Source organism: Dromiciops gliroides, chromosome 2, assembly GCF_019393635.1.
Source record: "Dromiciops gliroides isolate mDroGli1 chromosome 2, mDroGli1.pri, whole genome shotgun sequence".
Classification (NCBI taxonomy): domain Eukaryota; kingdom Metazoa; phylum Chordata; class Mammalia; order Microbiotheria; family Microbiotheriidae; genus Dromiciops; species Dromiciops gliroides.
Window position 1 is genome coordinate 495416771 of NC_057862.1, and position 27616 is coordinate 495444386.

A 27616-nucleotide genomic window follows, 5' to 3' on the forward strand; every position below is an offset into this window, starting at 1 on the left:
TCACCGTTTCCTTGAACCCAAGTTGGTCAGCAAATCACTCATCATCCTAGTCATGCTCCAGCTTGAGAGTGAACAGGACTGCCATTGAATTGCTGACCTTTGAATTGGTTCAATAAGTAACTGTGGTGACAAATGTCATTTATCCTTCAATCCTTCCTTTAATTCCCCCTGTAGGTAAACTAAAGATATCTTCAGTTTCACTTTTCTGTTTAGGTTTCTATTTCATACCAATTTTTTTCTACAGCTCTTCCCTCTTCCTTTACCTTAATATTTCTCTGTGTAAGCTACTGTTATAGTTTTCTACTTAGTCTTTGAGGGATACAAAAAACTTCCCCATATTAGCCCTTCAAACACTTGAAAACACCTAACTTTTTCCCATGAAATCTTCTCTACCCCAAGCTGTCAGTATTTTAGGATGCTGCAGGGCTAATAAGTGAAAACACAGGCACTGCCACTTTTGCCAGAAGTCTCTCTTCCAATCTTCTGCATTTAAATGTTGATACAGGCACAAGAAGGGGGAAAAAAGTGATTATAAACTAACAGAGGATATGAAGGAACAGGAGGAAGTAGTGTAAGATGTAAATACTTTGGAGGATTGAGATTCTGGTCTGAAGGTTGTGAATGTGGTAGCACATACCAAGGTGCAGTAGTGATGAGGTTCCCAGGTGGACATTTTATAGATGAGGAAACTGAAGTTCAGACTCCTTAAGTAATTTGACCAGAGGCAAACAGGGAATGAGGAAGGACTTTAACCTAGGTCATTAAACTCCAAATTTAGTCTTCTTTCCATTGTACCTTAGTACCTTATATAAGAGAATCCTTAACTTCATTGACTTTACAATCTAATGGTACGGGGTGTGGGTGTGTGGGGGGGGAGAACACCACTATCAATCATAAATTAGAGCCTAGAAGGGAACTTAAGCCCATTTATTTTAATTCCCTTGTTTTACAGATGAGGAAACTGAGACCCAGGAGAGGTAAAATGTATAAGATCATATATATTTTAGCTGAAAGAAATTTCAGAGGTCATCTAGTCCCCCTCTTTATGTAGATGAAGAAACTGAGGTCCAGAGAAATTAAATAATATGCCCTAGGTTATATTAGTAATAAGCGTCAGGGGGCACTTCCTTTGACTCCAATTCCATATGATAATAGTGTAAGGAAAAGTAACCTTAAGACTCAGGGAGTCTTAGTTCTTAGACTAGCTCTGATACAATAGCCTTCTCAGCTCTAAATCATAGGCTTCTAGCTAGTCAGGTCCAGAAATCTCACCTCTGGGCCTAGCAGCTCAAAGCATCCCCTCAAGGGGATACATAGAAGCCATATCCTCCAGCCCCACCCACCTCAGGCTTCCAGGCAACCCAGCTAGGCCTAGGTCCTTGGGTTTCACTGTTTTCAGCATTTGTTTCTATGTCAGAGCCCCAAAAGAAAAAACTCAACACTGCCTGTGCTCCTTTCCCACTGCTCTAAAGGAAAGGGCAGGGCGTCTGAGGCTTCTGCAGCGCGGGACATGTCTGGGAGCTGACCGCGCGGCCCCTGCTGTGCCCAGCCCCCGCCCACCTCCGAGCTTTCGTTTCTTCGCGAGCCGTGCCCGCTCTGGGGCCTCCCCTCCCCCCACGCCCCAACCCCAGTCCCATCGTTAGTTTCGTTTCTGGGTCGGTTTCCTTTTTCCCACTCGGGATTTCGCCCCTCGGGGCGGAGCCAGCGGTCCCTAGAAATGGCCTTTGTCCCGCTTCCGGGCGTCTTCATTCTCAGATTCTTGGAAAGGATGCGGCCGTCGCAGGTGTCAGCTGTCCGTCGCCAGGCCACTTCTATGTGCCAGTCTGACCGGGGCCGAGACCGCTTCTTTGTCCTGGAGCTGCCAGACTTTGGTCTGGCTCATTTCACCCTCTGCGGTGACTGCGGTGACAGCGCACACAGGATCGCCTCGACCCGCAGAGACACCCGCCTTGAGACGTTCCTCCTCGCGCCCGGGCGTAGCTACTCCCTGTACGTGCCCATAGCCCCAGGTTCGGGCTACGGAGGCCGGATCCGCGCTGCGCGTCTGCACCAGCATCTGCTAAAACAACTTAGCCGGGAACCTTTCCAGAAGTGCCAGCTGCGGCGCCTGCTCTCCTACTCCCCTGACAGTCCACCAGGGAGCACGGAGAAGGGCTTCGTCCTGTGGGATCCCCAGGACTGCCTAAAAATACAGAAAGCCTTGGAGGGGCTGCTGGCCGCCTGCAAAGCTCCGCGTCCACATCTGGGCATGTTCGAGGCTGACCACAGTGGTCAGATCTGGCAGAGTCTGTGGGAGCTGCCAGGGGGAGTAGGAGATGAAGGGCGGAAGCTAGTGGGTAAGCTGCGAGTGGTGTCTACTGAGGAGCCTCCTCTGCACCCTTCAGTGCCAGACCTACAGGGCTCTGTGGTTTTTCCCAATTTAGAGGAAGCCCGAGAGGTTATTGTGCAGGTAAGAATTCAGCACCAACCTAGGATGGACAGTCCTAAATGAAAACCAAAACCCCAAATCATAGGGTTTAAGGGATCATAGGTCCATAAATTTAGAATTGGAGGAGACCAGAAGAAAAAACTCATTTTACATATAAGGAACACAGCTTTCCTTACATGTAAAGAAAGCCTTTTATTTATTTATTTTTTAAACATAGAAGCTTAAATGACTTCTCCAAGGTAACACAGGTGGTGAATGCCAAACTTTGGGATTTAGACTCTGAGGCCATTCATTGTTATTTACCAGTTTTCTAGAAATCATCTACAGGTGAGAAAGCCTGGGTCAGGAAAGGTTTGTAGTCCTTGCTGTTGTTCAGTCGTACCCAACTCTATGACCACTATTTGGGGTTTTCTTGGCAATGACACTGGAGTGGTTTGCCATTTCCTTCTCCAGTTCATTTTACAGATGAGGAAGCTGTGATAAATGGAGTTAAGTGATTTGCCGGGAGTCACACAGCTATTAAAGATCTGAGGCCAGAGTTGAACACAGGTGTTCCTGACTCCAGGCCTAGCACTCTATCCACTTTGCCACCTAATTGTCCTATCGGTCATAAGAGAATAAATTTAGATGTAGAAAGGACTTTGTAGATAAAATAGTCAGGTATCCCTTCTCCTTTCTTGTGGAGGAAGAAATTGAGGCCCAAAGAGCTAAAGTGATTTGTCCAGGATCGTATAGGAAGTAAATTGCAGAGGTGGAATTCCAACCCAGCTACCTCTGACTCTAAATCTGGTATCCTTTCCCACTGAACTAGATTTGCTAGGCATTTCACATTTTACCCCCAGAAGCTGGTGGCTGCTTCTTCTTCTTCTTCTTTATTCTTTTTTTTTTTTTTTTGGTGAGGCAATTGGGGTTAAGTGACTTGCCCAGGGCCACACAGCTAGTTAAGTGTTAAGTGTCTGAGGTCCGATTTGAATTCAGGTCCTCCTGACTCCAGGGCCAGTGCTCTATCCACTGTGCCACCTAGGTGCCCCTGGTTGCTTCTTACTAATAATTTTTCTTGGTCTTAGTTTTGATTTTGGTTACCCTACCTGTAACTACTCCGGCCTAATAGATTTCATGCAGAAGGTTATACTTTGGGAAAATGAGATCTCTTTGTTGGTCACAACTATGAGAAATGAAGGTTCTGGAGATTTGGGTTTTAAACAGTGCTCTGGTGGTAATTGATTTTGTGACTTTAGGCCAGGCCCAAGACCTCTTTGTAAATTACTATGTGGGAGGATGAGATCTCAAAGGACCATAGGACAAAAACATGGAACTGGGATGTAACTTTAGAAATGAATTAGTACAATCCCCTAAAGTAAAGACAGAGCATGGAGGAAAAATGACTTACTGAAAATTTACCTCTTCCCTCCACACTTAATAGAAAGAAGAGAAGATCCAGACTCATCTCTCAAGATACTTAGTTTAATAGATTACAAAAGTGACTGATTACCAAGTGCTTTGTGACTGTACCAAATATAGGCCACAATTAGTTTTGCTTTGTGCTTATTATGATCTTGGTCAATTCATTTCACTTTTTTGAGCTTCAATTAATTATTTCACTTGTAAAATGGTGTTAGTAACACATATAGTAATAAGTTGGCAGGCACATTTGTGAGGATCAAAAGGAGATAATTTATATAGTGCATTTTATAACTAAAGCCATTTATCATCAGTCAAACAACTGATCAATCAGCAAACATTTATTAAATACCTATTATGTGTCTGGGGGCAGCTAGACTGCACAGGGAAAATAGAGTGCTGGGTCTGGAGTCTGGAAGATCTGAGTTTAAATCCAGTTTCAGACACTTACCAGCTATGTGACCCTGGACAAGTCAATTAACTCTGCCTCAATTTCCTCATCTGTAAAATGAATGGCAAACCACTCCAGTATCTTTGCCAAGAAAACCCCAAATGGGGTCATGAAGAGTTGGACACACTAACAACAACAGCAAATCATGTGTCCAGCATTGTGCTATGTCCTAGGGATAGAAATACAAAGAATGAAACAATACTTTGAACTAACTTGCATTTCCATGAGGGGAACACACACATATTTGCAAATATACTGAATAAATATAAAGAGAAAAAATACAAATAAATAATAGGTAGTTAGTAGTTAAGTACAATTTATATAAAACATGAAGGGATCTAGGTGTGGACATCACACTCAAATATCATCTATCCATGCCCCTGATTTACCAGAGGAGGAAACCGAGGCCCAGAGGTGTTAAGTGACTCACTCAGGGTTGGGTAGATAGAAAGAAATAGAGCTGTGTGATTTGAATGCTGGTTATCCAACTTTAGAACCACTAACAGATCTCTCACTATGTCTTGCCGATACTTCTGCTTATACAAATATTAGTTGTTTGTAATTTTATTATCTGTTATTATTAATCCTTCATTTTCAAGGAGTAACAGTTTCCATCAGAAAGAAAGGTAACAATTCTAACCTTAGGAGGAATATGTCCCTTCTCCCCAAAGGGAGAACAATTTTAAGTTAAAGTATAAGTTTGGAGGACGTCGAAGCAACATGCCCATTCTAGCCATGCTTTTTGTCTCATTTTGAGATGGTAAACTTCAAGGTAGGCTTTTCCTCTTGAAGGATCTTCCTGAAAAGTTGATGCATTTGGTGACACAGATTTGATCAGTACAAGTCCCCAGATTCATACCATTCTCAGTTTTCATTTCTAAAGCTAGAGTCCTCACATAGATAGTACAAGCATTATTATTCCTATTTTTTCAGATGGGAACACTGAGATGTACAGATGTAAAGTATTTGCCCTGAGTCAGTGAGCGCCATAACCCAGTTATCCTGAACCCATCTAGGACTCTGTCCAGTGTTCCATTGTTGATACCTAAAGTTTTTTGTTTTTTGTTTGTTTTTTTACATTTGTTTGGGTTTGTTTCATAATTGCTGAAAGAAAGGCCAGGGTACTTACTGAAAAATGAACCTAAACAGTCCTACGAAGAAGTTAGGAAAGACAAAAAAAAGGGTGGGGGGAAGAGAAGCCTTTAAACAGGAGTAACCTAGAAAGCTGAGGGGTTTGTTTGTTTTTCTTTTCCAGTTTCCTTTCCCAAGGATGAAAGCCTCACTTGGACCCTGTCATTGATAATAGTAATTACATAGTAACAGAAGGTTTTGATTCATTCCAGAAAAATCTTTCTTCTAAATCTTTCAACAGCCAGAGTTACAATTATAGCTTTGAGTGCCCATTTTGATTGTTCTACTGAAGTACGGAGATGGTGTGACTGTCCTGTGAGGAAACGTCTTAATAACAGTAATGATATTTCAGACCAACCAGAACTCCAAATGTGTGTTGTGCTTCAAAGTTATACATATTTAAGGCTGTACAAAGAAGATTTTTTGAAACTCCCATATAGTAGTTTCCTGTATAAACTCTTTTACTGTAGCCAGAAAAAGATCTTAGAGTCACCATTTTCATTTAAAAATAAGTTTTAATACCATACTCACCATCAACAAACATGACCATTTTGTTATACTAAGAAAATTAATGAAAAAAGAAATTGCATATGAAACTTATCTTCTGTTATGTACACTGTATTATTGCTCTCTTTGGAGTATATACCTAGCAATGAAGTCTGGGTTCAAGAGCATGAACATTTTAGGCACTTTCTTCATATAATCCCCACTTGCTTTCCAGAATGGTTGGACCATTCAGTACATTCAAGACCTGCAGTACTTGTTTATTCTTGGTCTTCATAGGTCTAGATAATATGGTCCTAATAAAACTAAAACATGTTTGATGGGGGTGTTTCAAGGAAGGAGGCTATTTCAAGAACTCATGAATGGAAATTGTCATTACAGTGTACATCTTCAATTCCTGAAGCCCAAGAAGTTCTTAATTTGGTGGATAAATGCCCGAAGAATGCCCAGAAGGGAAAATTCCCTGTCATTGTTATTGAGGGTTTGGATGCTACTGGTAAGCAACTATTCCTTCATTCATAAAGTACAATATTAATTATAGAATTTGAGTTCATTTTCTTTCTTTCTTCCTTTCTTTCTTTCTTTCTTTCTTCCTTTCTTTCTTTCTTTCTTTCTTTCTTTCTTTCTTTCTTTCTTTCTTTCTTTCTTTCTTTCTTTCTTTCTTTCTTTCTTTCTTTCTTTTTTTTTTTTTGCGGGGCAATGGGGGTTAAGTGACTTGCCCAGGGTCACACAGCTAGTAAGTGTCAAGTGTCTGAGGCAGACTTTGAACTCAGGTACTCCTGAATCCAGGGCCGGTGCTTTATCCACTGCGCCACCTAGCCACCCCCATGCCACCTAGCCGCTCCTGTTCATTTTCAACTGATCAAACGTTCATTAAGTAATTTTGTGCAAAGCAGCATAAGTGGACTTTGGAGATAACAAGGATGAAAAATGATATAGTACATTTTAATTTTTGTGCTTTGCCTGATCCCAGGAAATAAAACATTCTTTTGTTTTGTGTTTGAAATACAGGAAAAACTACAGTGACCCAGAGAATTGCAGAAGCACTGAATGCTGTGTTCTTAAAGTCACCTCCACCCTGTGTCATCCAGTGGCGAAAAATATTTGATAATGAGCCAGCAATCATTAGACGGGCATATTACTCCCTAGGAAATTATATCATGGCTTCTGAAATAGCAAAAGAATCTATGCAGGGTCCTGTTATTATAGACAGGTAGGCATAAATCACATATCTTTTTTATTTTATGAACTTTTATTTATGGACAATATTTTTGTTTGTTTCTTTTTTGTGGAGAAATGAGGTTAAGTGACTTGCCCAGGGTCACACAGCTAGTAAGTGCCAAGTATCTGAGGCCAGATTTAAACTCATGTCCTCCTAAATCCAGGGCCGGTGCTTTATCCACTGTACCACCTAGCTGCCCGCCATGGGCAATACTTTTAATGGAATAAAAATTACAATTCACATATGCATAGGAGTTTAAGGTTTTATATATCCCTCTTCACTCAATAACCCAGTCAGGTATAGGGAATGCAAGGAGCAGCAGATAGTATTGAGAGATTTTGATTGAATGATTTCTAAGGTCCCTTCCCACTCTCAGTCTATAAATTATTATTATCCCCATTATACAGATAAAGGAAACTTTCATTTACAGTGAAATGATATGACCTGTCATTCCAGTTCACAGAGTTTATGTGTCAGAACTAAGACTCAAACTCCAGATCCCTAAATTCAAGTCCTTCTTAGCACCTTACCAAATAATGATATTGTTATTATAGCTTGCATTTATATATAGGGCTTTACGGTTTACAAAGCACTTTTATTTGCAGGGCAATGAGGGTTAAGTGACTTGCCCACAATCACACAGTTAGTAAGTGTCAAGTGTCTGAAGTCAGATTTGAACTCAGGTCCTCTTGAATCCAGGACTGGTGCTTTATCCACTGTGCCACCTAGCTGCCCCCTACAAAGCATTTTACAAAATATTATCTTTATTGATCGTCACAATCCTTTGACATATGTGCTACTATTTACTATTACCCCCATTTTACAGATGAGGAAACTGAGATAAACTGAGGTCAAATAACTCACCCAAGCTCACACAGATAGTAAAAATCTGGGGCTGGATTTGAAATCAGATCTTTCTAACTCTAGGTCCAGTTGCTCTATGCATTGTTCCATCTCGCTGTCTTTGAACTCCAGGAGTTGAAGGTATAAGCTTTTAATAACCCATGCCTTTGATGTAATGGATAATTTGATGTTCTGGGAGATATTTAATAAGAATAGGCCTCAAGCAATAAATAATTTACTTTTCTTAAAAGGGATTGAGATTGAGAAAAGAATGAGGCTCCATTAGTCTTTAGGATCTGTTACACTGTTCTCACTTCCCCAGACAGTTTTCCAGTTAGATGGTTTACATAGACTGTATTATTGCTACAGATCTTCGCCATCTGTAGTCAGCAAAGTCAGCTAATATTTATTAAGTGTCTGTTATATGCGAAAGGATTCAAAGAAAGGAAAATTTTAGTCTTTGCTCTCAAAAATGTTTTAGTCTAATGGGGGAGACAACATGCAAATAGCTATATACAAATAAGATATATCTAGGATAAATTGGAGGAGGGGTAATCTTAGAAGGAAGGTAGGAAGATTAAGGAAGACTGGGGGCAGTTAGGTGGTGCAGCAGATAGGGGGCAGCTAGGTGGCATAGTGGATAGAGCACTGGCCTTGGATTTAGGGGGACCTGAGTTCAAATCTGACCTCAGACACTTGACACTTACTAGCTGTGTGACCCTGGACAAGTCACTTAAGCTTCATTGCCCTGGGGGAAAAAAAAAGATTAAGGAAGACTGAGTAGGCTTCTTGAAGAAGATAAGACTTTAGTTGAGAATGAAAATGCTCTCTCTGAAGTTCCAAATGTGTTCTCTTAACAACTCTAATGGCCATTTCGCAATCTATATCCTTCTTGATTGCTGTACAGTCTTTGAAACAATTACCTTCTTCTCTTTGATACTCCCTTCTTTCTAAGTTTTTGTGACTCCACTCTTTCCTGGTTTCCCGACATTTCTAACTGCTCCTCCTAACTCTACTTTGCTAAATCTTCATTCAAGTCATGCCTACTAACTTTGGACACATAACAGGGCTCTATCCTGGGGTTTTTCTCTCTTCTCTCTCTTTACTATTTCCCTTGGTGATATTATCGACTTCCATGGATTCAATGATCATATTTATGCTGATGATTCTCAGCACTACTTATCCAGCCCTAACTTCTCTGCTGACCTTCCAGTCTTGCATTCCGAGTTGCCTATTGGACATTTGGAACTAGATATTTCAGAGACTTTTTAAATCCAACTTTTCCAAATCTGAACTCATTATCTTTCCCTCCAAATCCTTTCCCTTTCCAAACTTTCATATTCCTGTTGAGGGCACCACTGTCCTCCCATTTATCTGGGCTCATAATCTAGGAATCATTCTTGACCTCTCACTCTCTCTTACCTCCCATATCCAATCTATTGGCATGGATTTTTGATTTTACTTTTGGAACCTCTTTTGAATATTCCCCCTTTTCTCATCTTACTCTGCCACCCCCCTGGTCCAGGTACTCATTTCCTTATACCTGGACTATTCCCTTTTGTTTGGTTTTCCTTCTATGCCTCTCTCCACTTCAATCTGTCCTCCACTCAGCTGCCAAAATGATCTTAAAGACCAGGTCTGACCATGTCACATTTCTACTCAAGAAACTCAAGTGGCTCTCTATTACCTACAGTATCAAATAGAAAATCCTTTGTTTGGCATTCTAAGCTCTTCATAACCTGAAACCCTTTCACCTTTCCAGTCTTCTTATATTTTATATTTCTCCATATACTTTGTGATTCAGTGACTATAACTGTTGCTCCAATAATAGACTCCATTTCGCAGTTTCAGATGTTTCCTCCTTATGTCTGTCTCCTGCTTTCCTTCAAGTCCCAGATAAAATCCAACCTTCTACATGAGGGCTGTAGAAGTCTATAGAAATAAGGGCCCCTAATGTCTACATAAGGATCCTTATGGGTTACATATTGACTTTGCTTTAAAATTCAATACTGTCTATGTTTAAATGGATTTTTATTTATTTTGTTAACTATTTCCCAATTATATTTTATTCTGTTCTGGCTGTATCTATGAGTGTTTTAGGCAACATGGGTCCCAAAGTGTGGCACTCACTAATCTGTTCAGCTTTCTTTTTTTGGACTCCTGATTTATTGATAATTGACTTCTTTAAAGAGATAAAAATGTCACCTTGTCAAATGAAAAGATGAAGCACTTACTATTGCTATCTATGCAGTTTGGGTTCATATTCAGAGAGTCTAATGAAATCCATTTTGTTATTGCAAAATCGAGGACACCATGACCTAGCTGAAAAACAAGGGAGCCAAAATTAATCTTGCACATCGAAGTGCTTAAGGTGCACAAGTGCAAAGTATCCATTTTTAAACTAACAATTCCTGCGAAAGGACTAAAATGAAAGTTTATTAAAATCGGCCATTAGCAATACCTGTCCCAGGTGGTTTAGAATCCTCTTCAGCAAATGCTTATCAAGCACCTGCCACATGCATCATCACTGTCACCACCGTCATCACCACCACCACCATCATCATCGATAATCTATGTAGAAAGCTCTCTACACATTAAAGTGCTCTTAATGTGTGAGCTATTAACATTATTGTTGTCATCATAATTTTCATTTAGCACTTTAGAATAAAAAAGGGTTTTGCATGTGTTATGGGACACCTCAACATTGTGGGGACATGGGGGAAGACTCAGGTTTATACCTTAGTTTTGCTACTTACTACTTGAATGAACTTGAATATATGACAATCTATGTTGGCCTTACTTTCTTCATCAGTAAAATGAAAGATGTGGACAATGTGGTGATCTCGAAGGTTTCATCTAGCTATAATTCTTTGATCCTATGATAGTCTGGGCTCTTATTGCTTATAAGTATCAGAGTTGATCCCAGGTTTCCTAAAAAAAATGTCAAATTACTTTCCATTAGAGAGTAGTTCCTCTTCTATTGATAATGCTGACCTTGGAACTCATCCACTCCAGCTTCCCTTCTACTCTAGTCTTTCACCCCCAGTCCTTTGCTTCTAACACTCCCTACAGAAGATCTTTAAGCCTTTACTGCTTAAATATTTCATGTAACAGGGAACTCACTATTCCTTGTATCCTTTCAGGTACTGGCACAGCACAGCTGCTTATGCAATTGCCACTGAAATAAGTGGCTTTCCCCACTACCTACCTCCAGCTCATCACCTTGTGTATCAGTGGCCCAAGGACTTACTCAAACCCGATATTGTACTGCTGCTAACTGTGAATCCTGAGGAGAGGATACATAGGATCCAGGAACGTGGGATGAATAAGACAAAGGAAGAAACTGAGCTGGAAACCAACAAGTTATTTCGTGAAAAGTAAGTCCTAGTTTCTTGGCATGATTAATTGAGGCTGAGACCCAGGAATGGGAGAAACTTATTCCCTGGTAGTTTCATTCATCAGGATAAAGTGATGTCAGTGGGTTAGAAAACCCAGGCAGATGAAAAGGAAATGGAAGGAGGAGGCATGAAATGGGGATTCCAACTATTACAAGATGTCGCTTTAGTTCAATTCACTTCATCAAATCATTATTAAACATATAGTAGTTGTAGTAAGTACTTACATAGCATTTTAATATTTACAAAGCACTTTACCAATATTATTTCATTTGATCATTGTAACAACTCTGGGGGGTAGGTGCTTTTAATATTTCCATTTTACAGAAAAGGAAGCTGAGGCAGGAATAGGTTACGTGATTTGCCCAAGATCACATAGCTAGTGTCTGAGGTCAAATTTGAACTCAGGTCTCATTGACTACAGGCCTATAATCCTATTTCCTGCACTGCCCAGTTGCATCTTCTGTCAGCAGGCACTGGGGTGAGCACTATGAATGAAGAGAATGAAACAGTCACTGCCCTCATGGAGATTACACTCTTCTGGGGGTACAAGATCCCTGGATAAGTAAATACATTGTAATTTGATAAGGGAGGGAGAACTAAAACCTGGAACAAGAAGGAAGGTTTCAAGGAGAGTGGGATACTTGAGCTGATTACTGTGTAATGATTGGAATGATGCCACCAACTGGAGACTTGCTGTGGGAAAGCTCCACCATGAGGAAAATGCCTCAGAGGCATTGTGGCTTTTCCTTGGCGTCAGGAAATGACATTTGCTCATGGGTGTTGTCTATCCAGGCTACCAGCCAATCAACTTGAGGAGCCTCCTATTTTCTGGGAGGAGACAGGAAGGAGGAGAGGGAGCCTGCGCAGAGAGCTCTTGGGCTTTTTGGGTTCCTGACTTGGTGGTGGTGGCGGCAGAGGACTTCACAGGAAATTTGAGGAAAGATAGGAATGCCAGGCTGTTGGAATTCTGTTTCTCAATCTTTTTCTTTCTATTTTCCAATAAATCCTTAAAAACCTAAACTCATTTTATCAGTGATTTTAGTCAGTTTCCCCCCAAAACTGGGGGAACAGATTAGAATCCACATTTAGAATCTTAAATTACACAACTGAATGAAAAGATTTTGAGAAAAGGAACAGAGGAGGGAAAAGAGGTTCTGAAAATGGGGGCCAATGGCTTGTACAAAAGTACTGTGGTGCGAGATTGAATGGGGAATCCTAGAAATGGTTACCAGTATAGTGTGTCTAGAATGCAGAATTCCTAGAGTGGGGTCATATGAAATAAATCAGGACAGGTGAGCTGGAGCTCAATTATGCACAACTTTAAAGTCAAGGTCAAGGTGTTAGTATTTTATTCTTTTTTTTTAATTTTTAAATTTTTTATTTTACCTATAAGGTATTTTATTTTTTCCACTACATGTAAAGATAGTTCTCAACTTTTGTTTATACAAGCTTTACAATTTCAGATTTTTCTCCCTCCCTCCCCTCCCTCCCCTCCCTCACCCCTCCCCTAGACAGCAGGTAATCTGATATAGGTTATATCTATCTATCTATCTATCTATATACATATACATATAGATATAGATATATATATATACACACACATATATAGAAATAATAACATTAATTCTATTTCTGCATTATTCCTGTTATAAGAGAAAAAATCAGAGCAATGATGAAAAACCTCAAAATAGAAAAAAAAACAACAGCACCAAAAACAAAAGAAATAGTATGGTTCATTCAGCATCAATACTCCACAGTTCTTTTTTTTTTTCTTGGATTTGGAGATCCTCTTCTATCATGAGTTCCCTGGAACTCTTCTGTACCATTGCATTGGTGAGAAGAATATAGTCCATCACAGTAGATCAACACTCAATGTTGATGATACTGTGTACAATGTTCTTCTGGTTCTGCTCGTCTCACTCATCATCAGCTCACGTAAGACCCTCCAGGTTTCTCTGAACTCCTCCTGCTCATCATTTCTTACAGCACAATAGTATTCCATTGTATTCATATACCACAACTTGTCCGGCCATTCCCCAATTGATGGGCACTCCCTCAACTTCCAATTCCTCGCTACCACGTAAAGAGCAGCTATAAATATTTTTGTACATGTGGGTCCCTTTCCCCTTTCCATGATTTCTTTGGGAAAAAGACCTAAAAGTGGTATTGCTGGGTCAAAGGGTATGCACAGCTTTATCACCCTTTGGGCATAATTCCAAATTGCTCTCCAGAATGGTTGGATCAGTTCACAGCTCCACCAACAATGAATTAGTGTTCCAATTTTCCCACAGCTTCTCCAACATTTATTATTTTCCTTTTTTGTCATTTTAGCCAATCTGATAGGTGTCAGGTGGTACCTCAGAGTTGTTTTAATTTGCATCTCTCTAATCATTAGAGATTTAGAGAATTTTTTCATATGGGAATAGATAGCTTTGGTTTCTTCATCAGAAAACTGCCTGTTCATAACCTTTGACCATTTCTCAATTGGGGAATGACTTGGATTCTTATAAATTTGATTTAGTTCCCTATATATTTTAGAGATGAGGCCTTTATCAGAAGTACTGGCCTCAAAAATTGTTTCCCAGCTTTCTGCCTCCCTTCCAATCTTGGATGCATTGCTTCTGTTTGTACAAAAAATTTTTAATTTAATATAATCAAAATCATCCATTTTGCTTTTTATAATATACTCTATCTCTTGTTTGGTCATAAACTGTTTTCCTTTCCAAAGATCTGATAGGTAGACTATTCCTTTCTCTCCTAATTTACCTATGGTATCACCTCTTATGTCTAAATCGTGTATCCATTTTGACTTTATTTTAGTATAAGGTGTCAGATGTTGGTCTATGCCTAATTTCTGCCATACTATCTTCCAGTTTTCCCAGCAGTTTTTGTCAAATACTGAGTTCCTATCCCAGAAGCTGGAGTCTTTGGGTTTATCAAACACTACATTACTAGTGTCATTTACTACTATATTTCCTGAGCCTAGCCTATTCCATTGATCTACCACTCTATTTTTTAGCCAGTACCAGATGGTTTTGATGACTGCCGCTTAATAGTAAAGCTCCAGGTTTGGTACAGCTAACCCACCTTCCTGTGAATTTTTTTCATTATTTCCCTGGATATTCTTGATTTTTGTTTTTCCAGATGAATTTTGTTATTATTTTTTCTAGCTCTATAAAATAATTTTGAGGTAGTCTGATTGGTATGGCACTGAATAAGTAAATTAATTTAGGCAGTATTGTCATTTTTACTATATTAGCTCTGCCTATCCATGAGCAATTGATATCTTTCCAATTATTTAGATCTGATTTGATTTGTGTGAAGAGTGTTTGGGAGTTGTGTTCATAGAGTTCCTGGGTTTGTCTTGGCAAGTAGACTCCCAAGTATTTTATATTATCTACTGTTACTTGAAATGGAATTTCTCTTTCTATCTCTTGCTGCTGGACTTTGTTGGTCATGTATAGAAATGCTGATGATTTATGTGGATTTATTTTATATCCTGCTACTTTGCTAAAGTTGTTAATTGTTTCAAGTAATTTTTGAGTTGATTCTCTAGGATTCTTTAAGTATACCATCATATCATCTGCAAAGAGTGATAGTTTTGTTTCCTCCTTGCCTATTCTAATTCCTTTAATTCCTTTCTCTTCTCTGATTGCTAAAGCTAACATTTCTAGGACAATATTAAATAATAGGGGTGATAATGGTCATCCCTGTTTCATCCCTGATCTTATTGGGAAGGCCTCTAATAATTTTTCTCCATTGCATATAATACTTGCTGATGGCTTTAGGTAGATACTGTTTATTATTCTAAGGAAAGCTCCACCTATTCCTAAACTCTCTAGTGTTTTTATTAGGAATGGGTGTTGTACTTTGTCAAAAGCTTTCTCTGCATCTGTTGAGATAATCATATGATTTTGGTTGGTTTTCTTATTGATGTGGTTGATTATGTTAATAGTTTTCCTAATGTTGAACCAGCCCTGCATTCCTGGTATAAATCCCACCTGGTCATAGTGTATTATCCTGGTGATCACTTGCTGTAATCTGCTTGCTAATATCTTATTTAAGATTTTAGCATCAATATTCATTAGGCAAATTGGTCTATAATTTTCTTTCTCTGTTTTTGCTTTGCCTGGTTTTGGTATCACTACCATATTTGTGTCATAAAACGAATTTGGTAGAACTCCTTCTTCACCTATTTTTCCAAATAATTTGTATAATATTGGAATTAATTGTTCTTTAAATGTTTGGTAAAATTCACCCGTAAACCCATCTGGCTCTGGGGATTTTTTCTTAGGGAGTTCATTAATGGCTTGTTCAATTTCTTTTTCTAATATGGATTTATTTAAGGATTTTATTTCTTCTTCAGTTAACCTGGGTACTTTGTATTTTTGTAAATATTCATCCATTTCATTTAGATTGTCAAATTTATAGGCATACAGTTGGGCAAAGTAATTCCTAATTATTGATTTAATTTCCACTTCATTGGTGGTAACATCACCCTTTTCATTTTTGATACTTGTAATTTGGTTTTCTTCTTTCTTTTTTTTAATCAAATTAACCAATATTTTATCTATTTTATTGTTTTTTTCATAAAACCAGCTCTTAGTTTTATTGATTAATTCTATAGTTTTTTTTGCTTTCAATCTTATTAATTTCTCCTTTAATTTTCAGGATCTCTAATTTAGTGTCTAATTGGGGATTTCTAATTTGTTCTTTTTCTAGCTTTTTAAATTGGATGCCCAATTCATTAATCTCCTCTTTCTCTTTTTTATTCATGTAAGCATTTAGAGCTATAAATTTTCCCCTAAGTACTGCTTTGGCTGCATCCCATAGATTTTGGTATGTTGTCTCATTATTGTCATTCTCTTGGATATAGTTATTGATTGTTTCTATGATTTCTTGTTTGGCCCATTCATTCTTAGAATGAAATGATTTAGTTTCCAATTGATTTTCATTCTACTTTTCCCTGGCTCTTTCTTACATGTAATTTTTATTGCATCATGATCTGAAAAGGATGCATTTACTATTTCTGCCTTTCTACATTTGACTATGATGTTTTTGTGCCCTAATACATGGTCAATTTTTGAAAATATGCCATGTACTGCTCAGAAAAAGGTATATTCCTTTCTATCCCCATTCAATGTTCTCCAGACATCTATCATGTCTAACTTTTCTAGTAATCTATTCACCTCTTTCACTTCTTTCTTATTTATTTTTCAGCTAGATTTATCTAATTCTGAGAGGGGGAGATTCAGATCCCCCACTAGTATAGTATTACTGTCTAATTCCTCTTGTAACTCATTTAACTTCTCCTCTAAGAATTTGAATGCTATACCACTTGGCGCATACATATTTAATATTGATATTACTTCATTATCTATAGTACCTTTAAGCAAGATGTAATTTCCTTCTTTATCTCTTTTAATGAGATCTATTTTTGCCTGCACTTTGTCTGAGATAAGGATTGCTACCCCTGCTTTTTTTTCTTTAGCTGAGGCATAATATATTCTGCTCCAGCCTTTTACCTTTACTCTGTGTGTATCTCTCTGCTTCAAACGTGTTTCTTGTAAACAGCATATTGTAGGATTCTGGTTTTTAATCCACTCTGCAATTCGCTTCCATTTTATAGCAGAGTTCATCCCATTCACATTCACAGTTATTATTACTGACTGTCTATTCCCCTCCATTCTATTTACCCCCTTTGTACTTTTCCCCCCTTCTTTCACCCTATTTCTCCTCACCGACGTTTTACTTCTTACCCCTGCCTCCCCCAATCTGCCCTCCCTTTTTATCACCCCCCTCTCTTTTCTTTACCCTTTTTTCCCTTGCTTTTGTCCTCCCTTCTATCAGTCCACGCCCCTTTCCCTTCCCCTTTTGCTTCCCTAAAGAATGAGTTAAGTTTCTTTATCCCAATGAACGTATGTTATTCCCTCTTTGAATCAAATCTAATGAGAATAGGTTTTTTTTCACCTCTTCATATGATATAATTCATCCCATTCCACCTCCCCTTTCCTCTCCTCCCCATAGACTACCTTTATAACCCCTTAATTCTTTTTTGTATCATCACATCAAAGACAATTTATATTTATACCCTCTATGTAAAGTCCTTCTCTCTGCCCAAATACATTTACAGTTCTTAAGAGTTATGAGTATTCTCTTCCTGTGTAGGGATATAAACAGTTTAACCTAATAGGGTAACCTTTTTTTTTTCCCCCTCTGTTTACCTTTTTAAACTTCTCTTGAGTCTTGTATGTTGAGATCGAATTTTTTATTCAGTTCTGGTGTTTTCACCAGGAAAGATTGAAAGTCCCCAATGTCATTAAATGTCCATCTTTTCCTCTGAAAGAAAATGCACATTTTTGCTGGGTAATAGATTCTCGGCTGCAATCCAAGCTCCTTTGCCTTCCGGAATATCATATTCCAAGCCTTGTGGTCCTTTAATGTTGAAGCTGCCAGGTCCTGAGCAATCCTGACTGTGGCTCCATGATATTTAAATTGCTTCTTTCTGGCTGCTTGGAGTATTTTCTCCTTCACCTGCTAATTCTGGAATTTGGCTACAATATTCCTTGGAGTAGTATTTTATTATTAACGCAAGTAGAAGTACTTGAATTCAACTGAGATATGGAGAGGAGGGGGAAGCATAAAACCAGAAAGAGTATTTTGAAGCCCAAATCTCCAGCTAACTTCATGGTATCTCTCTTGCCTCTTAGTGAGCTCTCCAGCTTCTGGGTCCCTGAGAGTTCTGTATAAGGAACCCTAATAAGATCCTTCATGATGCTTCTTTTCAGCATGACCCACATTCTCTTTCTGCATCTTGCCTTTTCCTGCCCTGATCTCTCCATGGCATTCACCCTCCATCTCTAAATTTGGAAACACTAATTAAATCACTGCTCCAATCCTTAGAACTAGCTAAAAGGGCTTTACAGATATTTTAATTGTTCTTCACAACAACTCTCAGTGATAGGAAATAGCCACTAGTAAAGTGTGTCCAGATTGCAGGTGAGGAAAGTGAGGTAGGCAGACCTTTTAGTGATTTGGTCAGAGTCACACAGCTAGTATAACGTCTGAAGCTGGATTTCAAGTCAGGTCTTGTTGACTCCATGTCTAGCACTATCCACTGCTAATACCAGTCATATGTCCTATGGCTCCACTAGCCACTCCTATGACTTCCCAATTTGAAATATACCTTTCTGGCCACCATTCTCATATATGTGTTGTTTTCCTCCTCTCCTCCTCCTTCTTCTTGTTCTTGTTGTTCTTGTTCTAGTTCTTATTCTTCTTTTATTGTTTGTTTTTTTTTTTTGGCAGGGCAATGAGAGTTAAGTGACTTGCCCAGGGTCACACAGCTAGTAAGTGTCAAGTGTCTGAGGCCAGATTTGAACTGAGGTCCTCCTGAATCCAGGGCCAGTGCTTTATCCACTGCGCCACCTAGCTGCTCCCTTGTTGTTCTTCTTGTTCTTGTTCTTATTCTTTTTTGTTCTTGTTCTTTTTCTTGTTCTTCTTGTTTTAGTTCTTGTTCTTGTTCTTCTTGTTCTTCCTGTTCTTCTTGCTCTTCTTGTTCTAGCTCTTGTTCTTCCTGTTCTTGTTCCTGTTCTTGTTCTTGTTCTTGTTCTTGTTCTTGTTCTTGTTCTTGTTCTTGTTCTTGTTCTTGTTGTTCTTGTTCTTGTTGTTCTTGTTCTTGTTCTTGTTCTTGTTCTTGTTCTTGTTCTTGTTCTTGTTCTTGTTCTTGTTCTTGTTCTTGTTCTTGTTCTTGTTCTTGTTCTTGTTCTTGTTGTTCTTGTTCTTCTTCTTTTTGTTCTTCTTGTTCTTCTTCTTGATGGCAGGAACAGCCTTTCTTTTGTGTTTTTATCTTCAGAACTTTTCTTAGTGCCTGGAACATCCTTTTTATTCATTGATTTTTCATTCATAGGTAAGAACTAGGGAATTGAGGAGTTGTAGGGACATGGATTTGGGCAAATTACTTAAACTGTCTGTATGTCGTCAGTTTTATAGAAATATGGATTTAGAACTGGAATCTAGCTCACCTATTCCAACCCTCTCATTTTACACATGAGCAACATGATCTGACTCTAAATCCAGTATGCTTTACACTGTACCATATTGCCCTAAATATTTCTACAACTGTAAGATAGGGGATTAAACTTAGGGTTTTTTAAGAAAAAAATTCTTCTATCTCTAAATCTTATGCACCCATGAACAGGGACAAGATGACAAGGAAGGAAACTAAGAATGATGATAACTGAAATTGTTTCAGCTTCAGGATTCTAGGATTTATATATTGTTCCCATGTGACTAGACACAGTCACTGTTAATTATGCTCTACAGGGGAACACAGGAAATTGTCCATGAGGAAGTTCTGTTGCATCCCATTCTTCCCCACCCTTCTATGGACACAAGTAGGGTGGAAGGATAGACAGGACTGGCTAGTGTGTGTGCTGAGAAGCCCTCTATTGTGGGGTAAGGCAATGGATAAAGAAAGAGAAGTACAAATAATCAAAAAGCATTTTTTTAAAAAGCACCTAACATAAGCCGGGCATTGTACTATTCATTGGAGATCCAAAGCTAGACAGGAATTGATTTATACTTTTAAGGACTTTCCACTCTAAAGGGAGAATACAAACTATTCCTAAATAAATAAACATTAGACGCATGCAAAAGAAATAGAAAATTATTTTGGTGCAGACACAAAATTAACTGCTAAAGAAACACTAACTGGGAGGAGAAAGGAAAAGATTCATATAGGAGGTGGCATTTGAGCTGAGTGTTGAAGTGAGCTAGGGGTTCCAGAAAATAGAAGTAAGGAAGGAGATGTTCATGTATAGAAGACAGTCTGTGAAAAGATAGTAAGAGGGAGATATCCAGGCAACATCAAGTTGCCCAGTTTTATTGAAATGTAGAGAATAATGTGTTGTCATCCTAGAAAGACAGGTTGGAGCCAGATTGTGAAGGGTTTAAAATGCCAAGTAAAGGATTTAATACTTTATCCCATGGGCAATAGGAAGTTACTTGGAACTTCTTGAGGAGGAAAATGGCGAGGTCAGACCTGTACTTTAGAAATACTGATGTCTGCGCCACAGGGAATGTGGATTTGAAAGGGAGAAGCTGCATGCAGGGAGATCAGCTAGGAGAAAGCCATTGTGTTCTGGAGTCAGGAGGCAATGAAAGCTTGAACTAGGCTGTATAAGATGAGAGAGGGAACAGGATGAATGTGAACTACTATGGCAGGAGATTCGAAAAGATAAGGTAAATGATTGCATATAAAGGGTGAGTGTGAAGAATCAAGGATCAATCAACATTTAGTAAGCACCTACTATGTGCCAGGTACTGTGCTAAGCATTGGGGATACAAAAAAGGCGATATGTTTACAATCTAATGGAGGATCTCATAGCCCCTGGCTTACAAGCCTATATGGCTGTAGGAATAATGGTACTCTTAACAGAAGTAAGAAAGTTAAGAGGCAAGTTGGATTTAGGGAGAAAGTTAATGAATTCCATTTTGGTCGATTTTTAGGGACCTTTGGGACAACCAAGTGAGAAGTCAAGCAGTCAGAGATGAAGGACTGGAACTTTTTTTTAGTACTTTTGGTAAAATTTATCTTGGAAGAGGGAGGTCAAAATAATGGCTAGAGTGAGCTTTCTTCCTTCCTTCCTTCCTTCCTTCCTTCCTTCCTTCCTTCCTTCCTTCCTTCCTTCCTTCCTTCCTTCCTTCCTTCCTTCCTTCCTTCCTTCCTTCCTTCCTTCCTTCCTTCCTCCCTCCCTCCCTCCCTCCCTCCCTCCCTCCCTTCTTTCTTTCTTTCTTTCTTTCTTTCTTTCTTTCTTTCTTTCTTTCTTTCTTTCTTTCTTTCTTTCTTTCTTTCTTTCTTTCTTTCTTTCTTTCTTTCTTTCTTTCTTCTTCCTTCTTCCTTCCTTCCTTCCTTCCTTCCTTCCTTCCTTCCTTCCTTCCTTCCTTCCTTCCTTCCTTCCTTCCTTCCTTCCTTTCTGCAGGGCAATGAGGGTTAAGTGACTTGCCCAGGGTCCCACAGCAATTAAGTGTCAAGTGTCTGAGGTCGGATTTGAACTCAGGTTCTCCTGAATCCAGGGCCAGTGCTTTATCCAATGTGCCACCTAGCTTTTTTAAACAACGTGTGGGTTTTATTCAGTCTCTTGCTGTCTGTCATGAAGACATATTGTTAAGAATTAAAGGTGGTTGGTCTGTCCACACAAGCAAAGTGAAGTACAAACGTGTCAATAAGGTCTGACCAATGCCCCATCCTGATATGGAGGTAATAGTGGGTACTCAAAAGTTATACTGTTGGGGCATGTACCTTTCTACTTCCAGAGCCTTAAAGAATACCCCACCCCACCCCACCCCTACCCCCACCCAACACATCAAATCCTCATCTGTTAATTTATAACCTGACTATGTTTGTCGAGGTTCATTACCAGAAAATTTACCACCAGGTGATGACATTTTTTAATCACATAAGTCCCAGCAAGGTGCTGTGGATGGGATACTGCACCTGAAGTTGGGGAACTCTATCTTTGAATCTTGACAGTCATTGTCTAGACATTGGGAAGTCATATAGCCCTGAACTCTCAATTACCTTATACATACAGTGGGGTTAATAATGTAGTACTTACCTTCTGGAATCATATAACTCTCAAATGAGAAAATGTATATAAGGTACTTTATAAGCCTAAAAGCTGTGTGTGTGTATGCACATGAGTATATGTGTATATATGTGCATGCATATGTGTACTTGCAGTGCATGTGTACATGTACATTTATATGTATGTAGATATAGGGCAGCGAGGTGGCTCAGTGGATAGAGTACCAGACCTGAAATCAGAAGATTCATATACATGACTTCAAATCTGACCTCAGACAAAAGCTGTGTGGCCCTGGGCAAGTCACTTAACTCTGCTTCAATTTCTTCATCTTTAAAACAGGCTGGAGAAGGAAATGGTGAATTATTTTAGTATCTTTGCCAAGAGAACCCCAAATGGGGTCATGAAGAAAAAGACATTACTGAAAAAGACTCATCAATAACATATTTGCATAAATATTTGGCTATAGATATATATACATATGTTTATGTGTATATGTATGTATACACAAATATAAAAATATACATATAATACATATATAATATAATAAATTTATATATACATGCATACACACATATATATGTATATGTGTGTATGTATATATGTATATATATATATATATAATCTCATAAACCTTTTGTATTAAAGTGCTTAGCAATCCTGAGCTGCATTGGTGGAAAGGGCACTGTGGCCATTACAATTATGACTCTTCGAAGTATTCCAATAGATGGATTATTGAAGTAAGTTGATAATAAGGAATGATGTAAAAATGAGATAGTTAATGCCAGAATGGTGTGTTTTCTAGTTGTTGGTCAAAATGAGCCCTATTCAGGCTCTTCCAGATTACTCACTCTTCTTTGTTCTGCTTTTCAGGGTGGAAATATCCTATCAGAGGATGGAGAACCCTGCATGTCATATAGTGGATGCCAACCCAGACAGGGAAGAAGTCATCCAGACTGTTTTAAGTGTAATTAAAAAGTATTGTACCTCATTGTAGTCACTCCTGGGAAGTGACAGACTTTGCCTAATTATACATTAATAAACCTCACCCCAAAATCTATCCCAATATTTTTCTAGATCCCTGTTAGATATTTACAGTAGGAGGAAAGGAAGGAACTTAATATGCATCATACAAACATGGCTGTGGGGCTAGAAGACCTAGGTTCAAATCCTACCTCTGATGTTTATTACTGGGGGACTCTAGACAAGTCACTTAACTGCCTTGGGCCTCAGTTTCCCTTTTTTATAAAATGAGAGGTTGGGACTCAGCTTCAGATATCCCTTCAAGCTTTAGACTAGTGATCCTATGATCTGTGTGGCAAGTACAAGTTAATGAAAAGAGCATTGTATTTGAAGTCAGAAAACCCAGACCAGAATTCTGACTCTGCTACTTACTAGCTAAGACCATGAACAAATTGTTTCTACCACTGTCCTCTCAGTTACCTTCCAACTCTTTATCTGGTAATCCTCTTTTATGCATGTTTGTTCAAATACATACATGTGTGTATATGTACATATATGCACACATACATGAGTGCACATAAACACATACATTCCCATCTGGATAATGCTTGCATTATATACTGTCTTTTATCCAGATATTCTCTTCTGTGGTGTCATGACACCACAGATATGATGTACCCCAGCAGTGGGTTAATCAAGGAACTGTTTTCCTATCTTCTTTATTTAAAAAAAAATTCTGGAACAAAGTGCGACTTCAAACTCCAAACAATCCAGAACTATTTTCCTATCTTCTTTGTTAAAAACAAATTCTGGAACAATAGGTCTGTATGACTTTCCATGTCTTCCTAAGCACTCATTACTTCACTCCTGTGCCACCTTTAGCATCCCTTTGAATAAATATCATTACTTTTTTAGGGGGACAACAAGCATCTAGCAGCAGCCCTGAGAGTTTTCTGGCTTCATTGAGATCATAGTTATCTTCTGCCAGCCCTCATACTATGTATTATAATCACTGACATGTTTTTGATATGATTATGAAGATGACTATTTCTCTAAGTGGATGTCTTTCTTGAGGTTGGCCCCCACAATGTTTCCTATGAAGAATGACTTCCTTGCTTAGAAAGCTTAGGATTCATTATTGGGCAAGGGAACAAACTATATCTGGGAGAAAGTAGCAAAGGACACATTTCTCCTTCCTGTAGTTAAATTTTTCAATGTCTTAGCAGGCCCTGGACTTGCATTTTACAATTGGCAAGGTAAGACTTAAATGCAAAATGCTCTGATAAATGAACATTAGCATTTTTACAATTGCACAACACCCTTCTGTACCTCCCAATTGCCTTCAGAATAAAGTACAAGTTCCTAAGCCTGGAATCCATGTCTCTCTTTTTATTCCCAAACACGAGCAGTTTGCTCAACACTTGCCTATTACTGTTTGTTGAGATTTGTGTCATCTGCATTTTTGCCTCTGTACATACCATTCCCTTTGGGCAAAATACCAATCTCCTGACCCCAGTCCCACATTCTACCTATCTTACCCATTACTTATCTTATGAATCAGCTCAAGTACCATCTCCTCTAGAAAATCTCCCTTGGATTCATCTTTGAACTCATGGCCCTTATCATCTATGTTTCACTGATTCTTAATGGTGTATTATGACACTGAAGTTCCCTGGATCTGAAATCAGCCCTGCATATTACTGTATATGTGAACCTAAGCAAGTAATTTTATTTCTCTAGGACCTCAGCTTGTTTTTTTGCTTGTTTTTTTGAAATCTTTTAAACAAGTGAGTTGGACTAGAAATTACAGAAGTTTCTTCTAGCACTAAATCCTCTGATAGCATGAGCTATTTAAATATTGCAGCTCTGTAACTTTTTTTACATCTTGTTTCTAACCTTTGTAGATTTTGATTCCCTTGATCAGAAGGACCCTGCAAATCATAAAACAATAATATGCACATAATAGAAGCTTAAGAAATATTTGGTGAATCATGAATAGTTGACATTTATAGACTTCCTTCCAATCATGTTTTTATTTAGTCATGATCTTCCCCCCTCCAAAAAAAAATGTGTGGCACTGAAAACATAAACCTCTTACACTGAACTGGGAACTTAGCTGTCTCAACACTTTGTTTATGTGGGTGTTTATATGTTTTTTCCCATGTAGGTATTCTGATAAACTAATTAAAATTCGTGCTGAATGAAATATTAGTTGAGTTTTATTGTGGTATAGACTTGATTCATCTTGCTCAACAGAGTTGTTTGATAAATGTGATTTTTCAGGAATTCTTCTACTATTTGAATATTTACAATTTTATGTCTTTAACTGCACTATCCTTTTCTATGTGCCTAACAAAAAGTGGTTAAAAATACCATTAGGGGGGCAGCTAGGTGGCACAGTGGATAAAGCACCGGCCCTGGATTCAGGAGTACCTGAGTTCAAATCCGGCCTCAGACACTTGACACTTACTAGCTGTGTGAACATGGGCAAATCACTTAACCCCCATTGCCCTGCAAAAAAAAAAAAAAATACCATTAGCCTGAGATTGTGAGTTTTGGTAAGTCATTCATCTTCTTTGGGCCTTACTTGCTTCATCTGTTAAATGGGAATAATAATACTTTGCCTTCCTAAAGGTGGAGGACTGGACTAAATCATCTCTCATGGTCCATTCATTTATAAGACCATTATGTTACAATTTTTATCCTCTCTATCTGATTTTTGAGTGGGAAGCATTAACTCCCACCCTTTCAAGAAAAAATTCTCTGGCTTATCTTAAATTCTGTCTAAAATTTCAGTTATCCATAATTTCAATTCAACATGTTACAACAGTGAGAATCTTGTTCTGTGGAAACAAGGTAGTATACTAGATAGAGCGTTGGACCGGAGTCAGGAAGATCCTAATTCAAATCTGGCCTCAGATATTTACTAGCTGTGTGACCCTAAGTATATTATTTACCCTTTGTTTGCCTCAGTTTCCTCAGCTGTAAAATTAGAATAATAATAGCACCTACCTCTAAGGATTGTAGTGAGGATAAAATGAGATACTTTTTTTTTTAATTTTTTTTTTTTTTTTTAGTGAGGCAATTGGGGTTAAGTGACTTGCCCAGGGTCACACAGCTAGTAAGTGTTAAGTGTCTGAGGCCGGATTTGAACTCAGGTACTCCTGACTCCAGGGCTGGTGCTCTATCCACTGTGCCACCTAGCTGCCCCAAAATGAGATATTTATAAAACACTTTGCAAACCTTAAAATATATAAATGTTAGCTATTATTATTATATTAGGGCAGCAAGGTGGCACAGTGGATAGAGTGCCAGGCACAGCATCAGGAAGAACAGAATTCACATCCAGCCTCAGACATTTACTACCTTGTGATCCTGGGCAAGTCACTTAACCCTATTTACTTCAGTTCCTCATCTGTAAAATGATCTGGAGAAGGAAATGGTGAACCACTCCAGTATCTTTACCAAGAAAACCCCAAAATGGGGTCACAAGAGCTGAACATGACTGAATCAACTAAACAACAAAATTATTATTCTCATTTATAGGAATAATCAGTACTTCAAAGAACTGTAAAATAATTGTTGGGTGTTGAAACTCCCTTCCCCTAATGAGATGATGATAGCTTATCTGGAAATGATACTTCTCAGTGTTGCCTAAGGCTCAGAGGTCAAATTGAAATTCAAGTCTTACTGATTCTAATTCAAACACTCTATGTCCTAGACCTCGCTCCCCCTCCCCGCCATGCATGTGTGCATATATATTTAACCATACCTTTGTGTGAACACACACATTTGAATGTACACAAACAAAAAAGCAAATAAATAAATGAATATATATATATATATATACATACATATATATTCATGTGTGTATATATGTATATGTGTATCTATATACTTATCTATCCTATTTGGGAAATAGGATCTTACAATGAGAACTGGAAGGAACCTTGGAGAGGTCATCTGGTCCAATCTCTTTTTTTCAGATGAGGAACTGAGGCCCAGAGAAGTTGAACGATAATAAACATCATGCCATCAGTAAGTGGTAGAGGAGGCATGATCTACTCCCAGAGCTGTTGACTCTAAATCCAGGAATTTTCCGGGATTTTCCCTCTGAATTTTGAAGTGTGTTATGTGTGTGTGTGTATTTCTATTTGATGTTCTTTTGCTGAAGTTGTATTTCTTTTGAAACAGTCGACACATGGCAAGAGGGTATTTTGTTAATGGAATGCCTAATTATATTCCTTGCTTTGTTTACTTTAAACATTTTGACAAGCTTAAGATGACAGCATATAAGAACAATTAAACTTTTAATGTCTTTTTATTGTCAAGATAACCAAATAAATGTTCTTGTTTCTGAGTTTCAGATTAATATAGGCTAAAACTTTTATAGTTTGTGGTATGGGACTGATGCAGTCTTTATTATTTTTTGTTTGTTTGTTTTGTTTTTTTGCAGAGCAATGAGGGTTAAGTGACTTGCCCAGGGTCACACAGCTAGTTAAGTGTCAAGTGTCTGAGGCAGACTTTGAACTCAGGTACTCCTGAATCCAGGGCCGGTGCTTTATCCACTGTGCCACCTAGCTGCCCCCTGATGCAGTCTTTAAATATTTAATGCCTCTTTTTACCTGAAGTGGAAATGTATGGGCCTAAAGGACAAAGGACTTCAGCTTGAATCAGGTTTTGAAGTCT

At 38.5% G+C, this 27616-nt stretch overlaps 1 protein-coding gene across 1 annotated transcript; it reads left to right on the top strand.

Moving 5' to 3' along the window:
* Window positions 1-1620: 1620 nt before the first annotated feature.
* CMPK2 (cytidine/uridine monophosphate kinase 2) lies at window positions 1621-25117 on the top strand. The gene is made up of 5 exons (XM_043980050.1): window positions 1621-2449; window positions 6297-6411; window positions 6927-7128; window positions 11124-11357; window positions 22838-25117. The coding sequence occupies exons 1-5, from the start codon at window positions 1718-1720 to the stop codon at window positions 22959-22961; spliced, it is 1407 nt and encodes a 468-aa protein (XP_043835985.1). The 5' UTR covers window positions 1621-1717; the 3' UTR covers window positions 22962-25117.
* Window positions 25118-27616: the final 2499 nt, after the last annotated feature.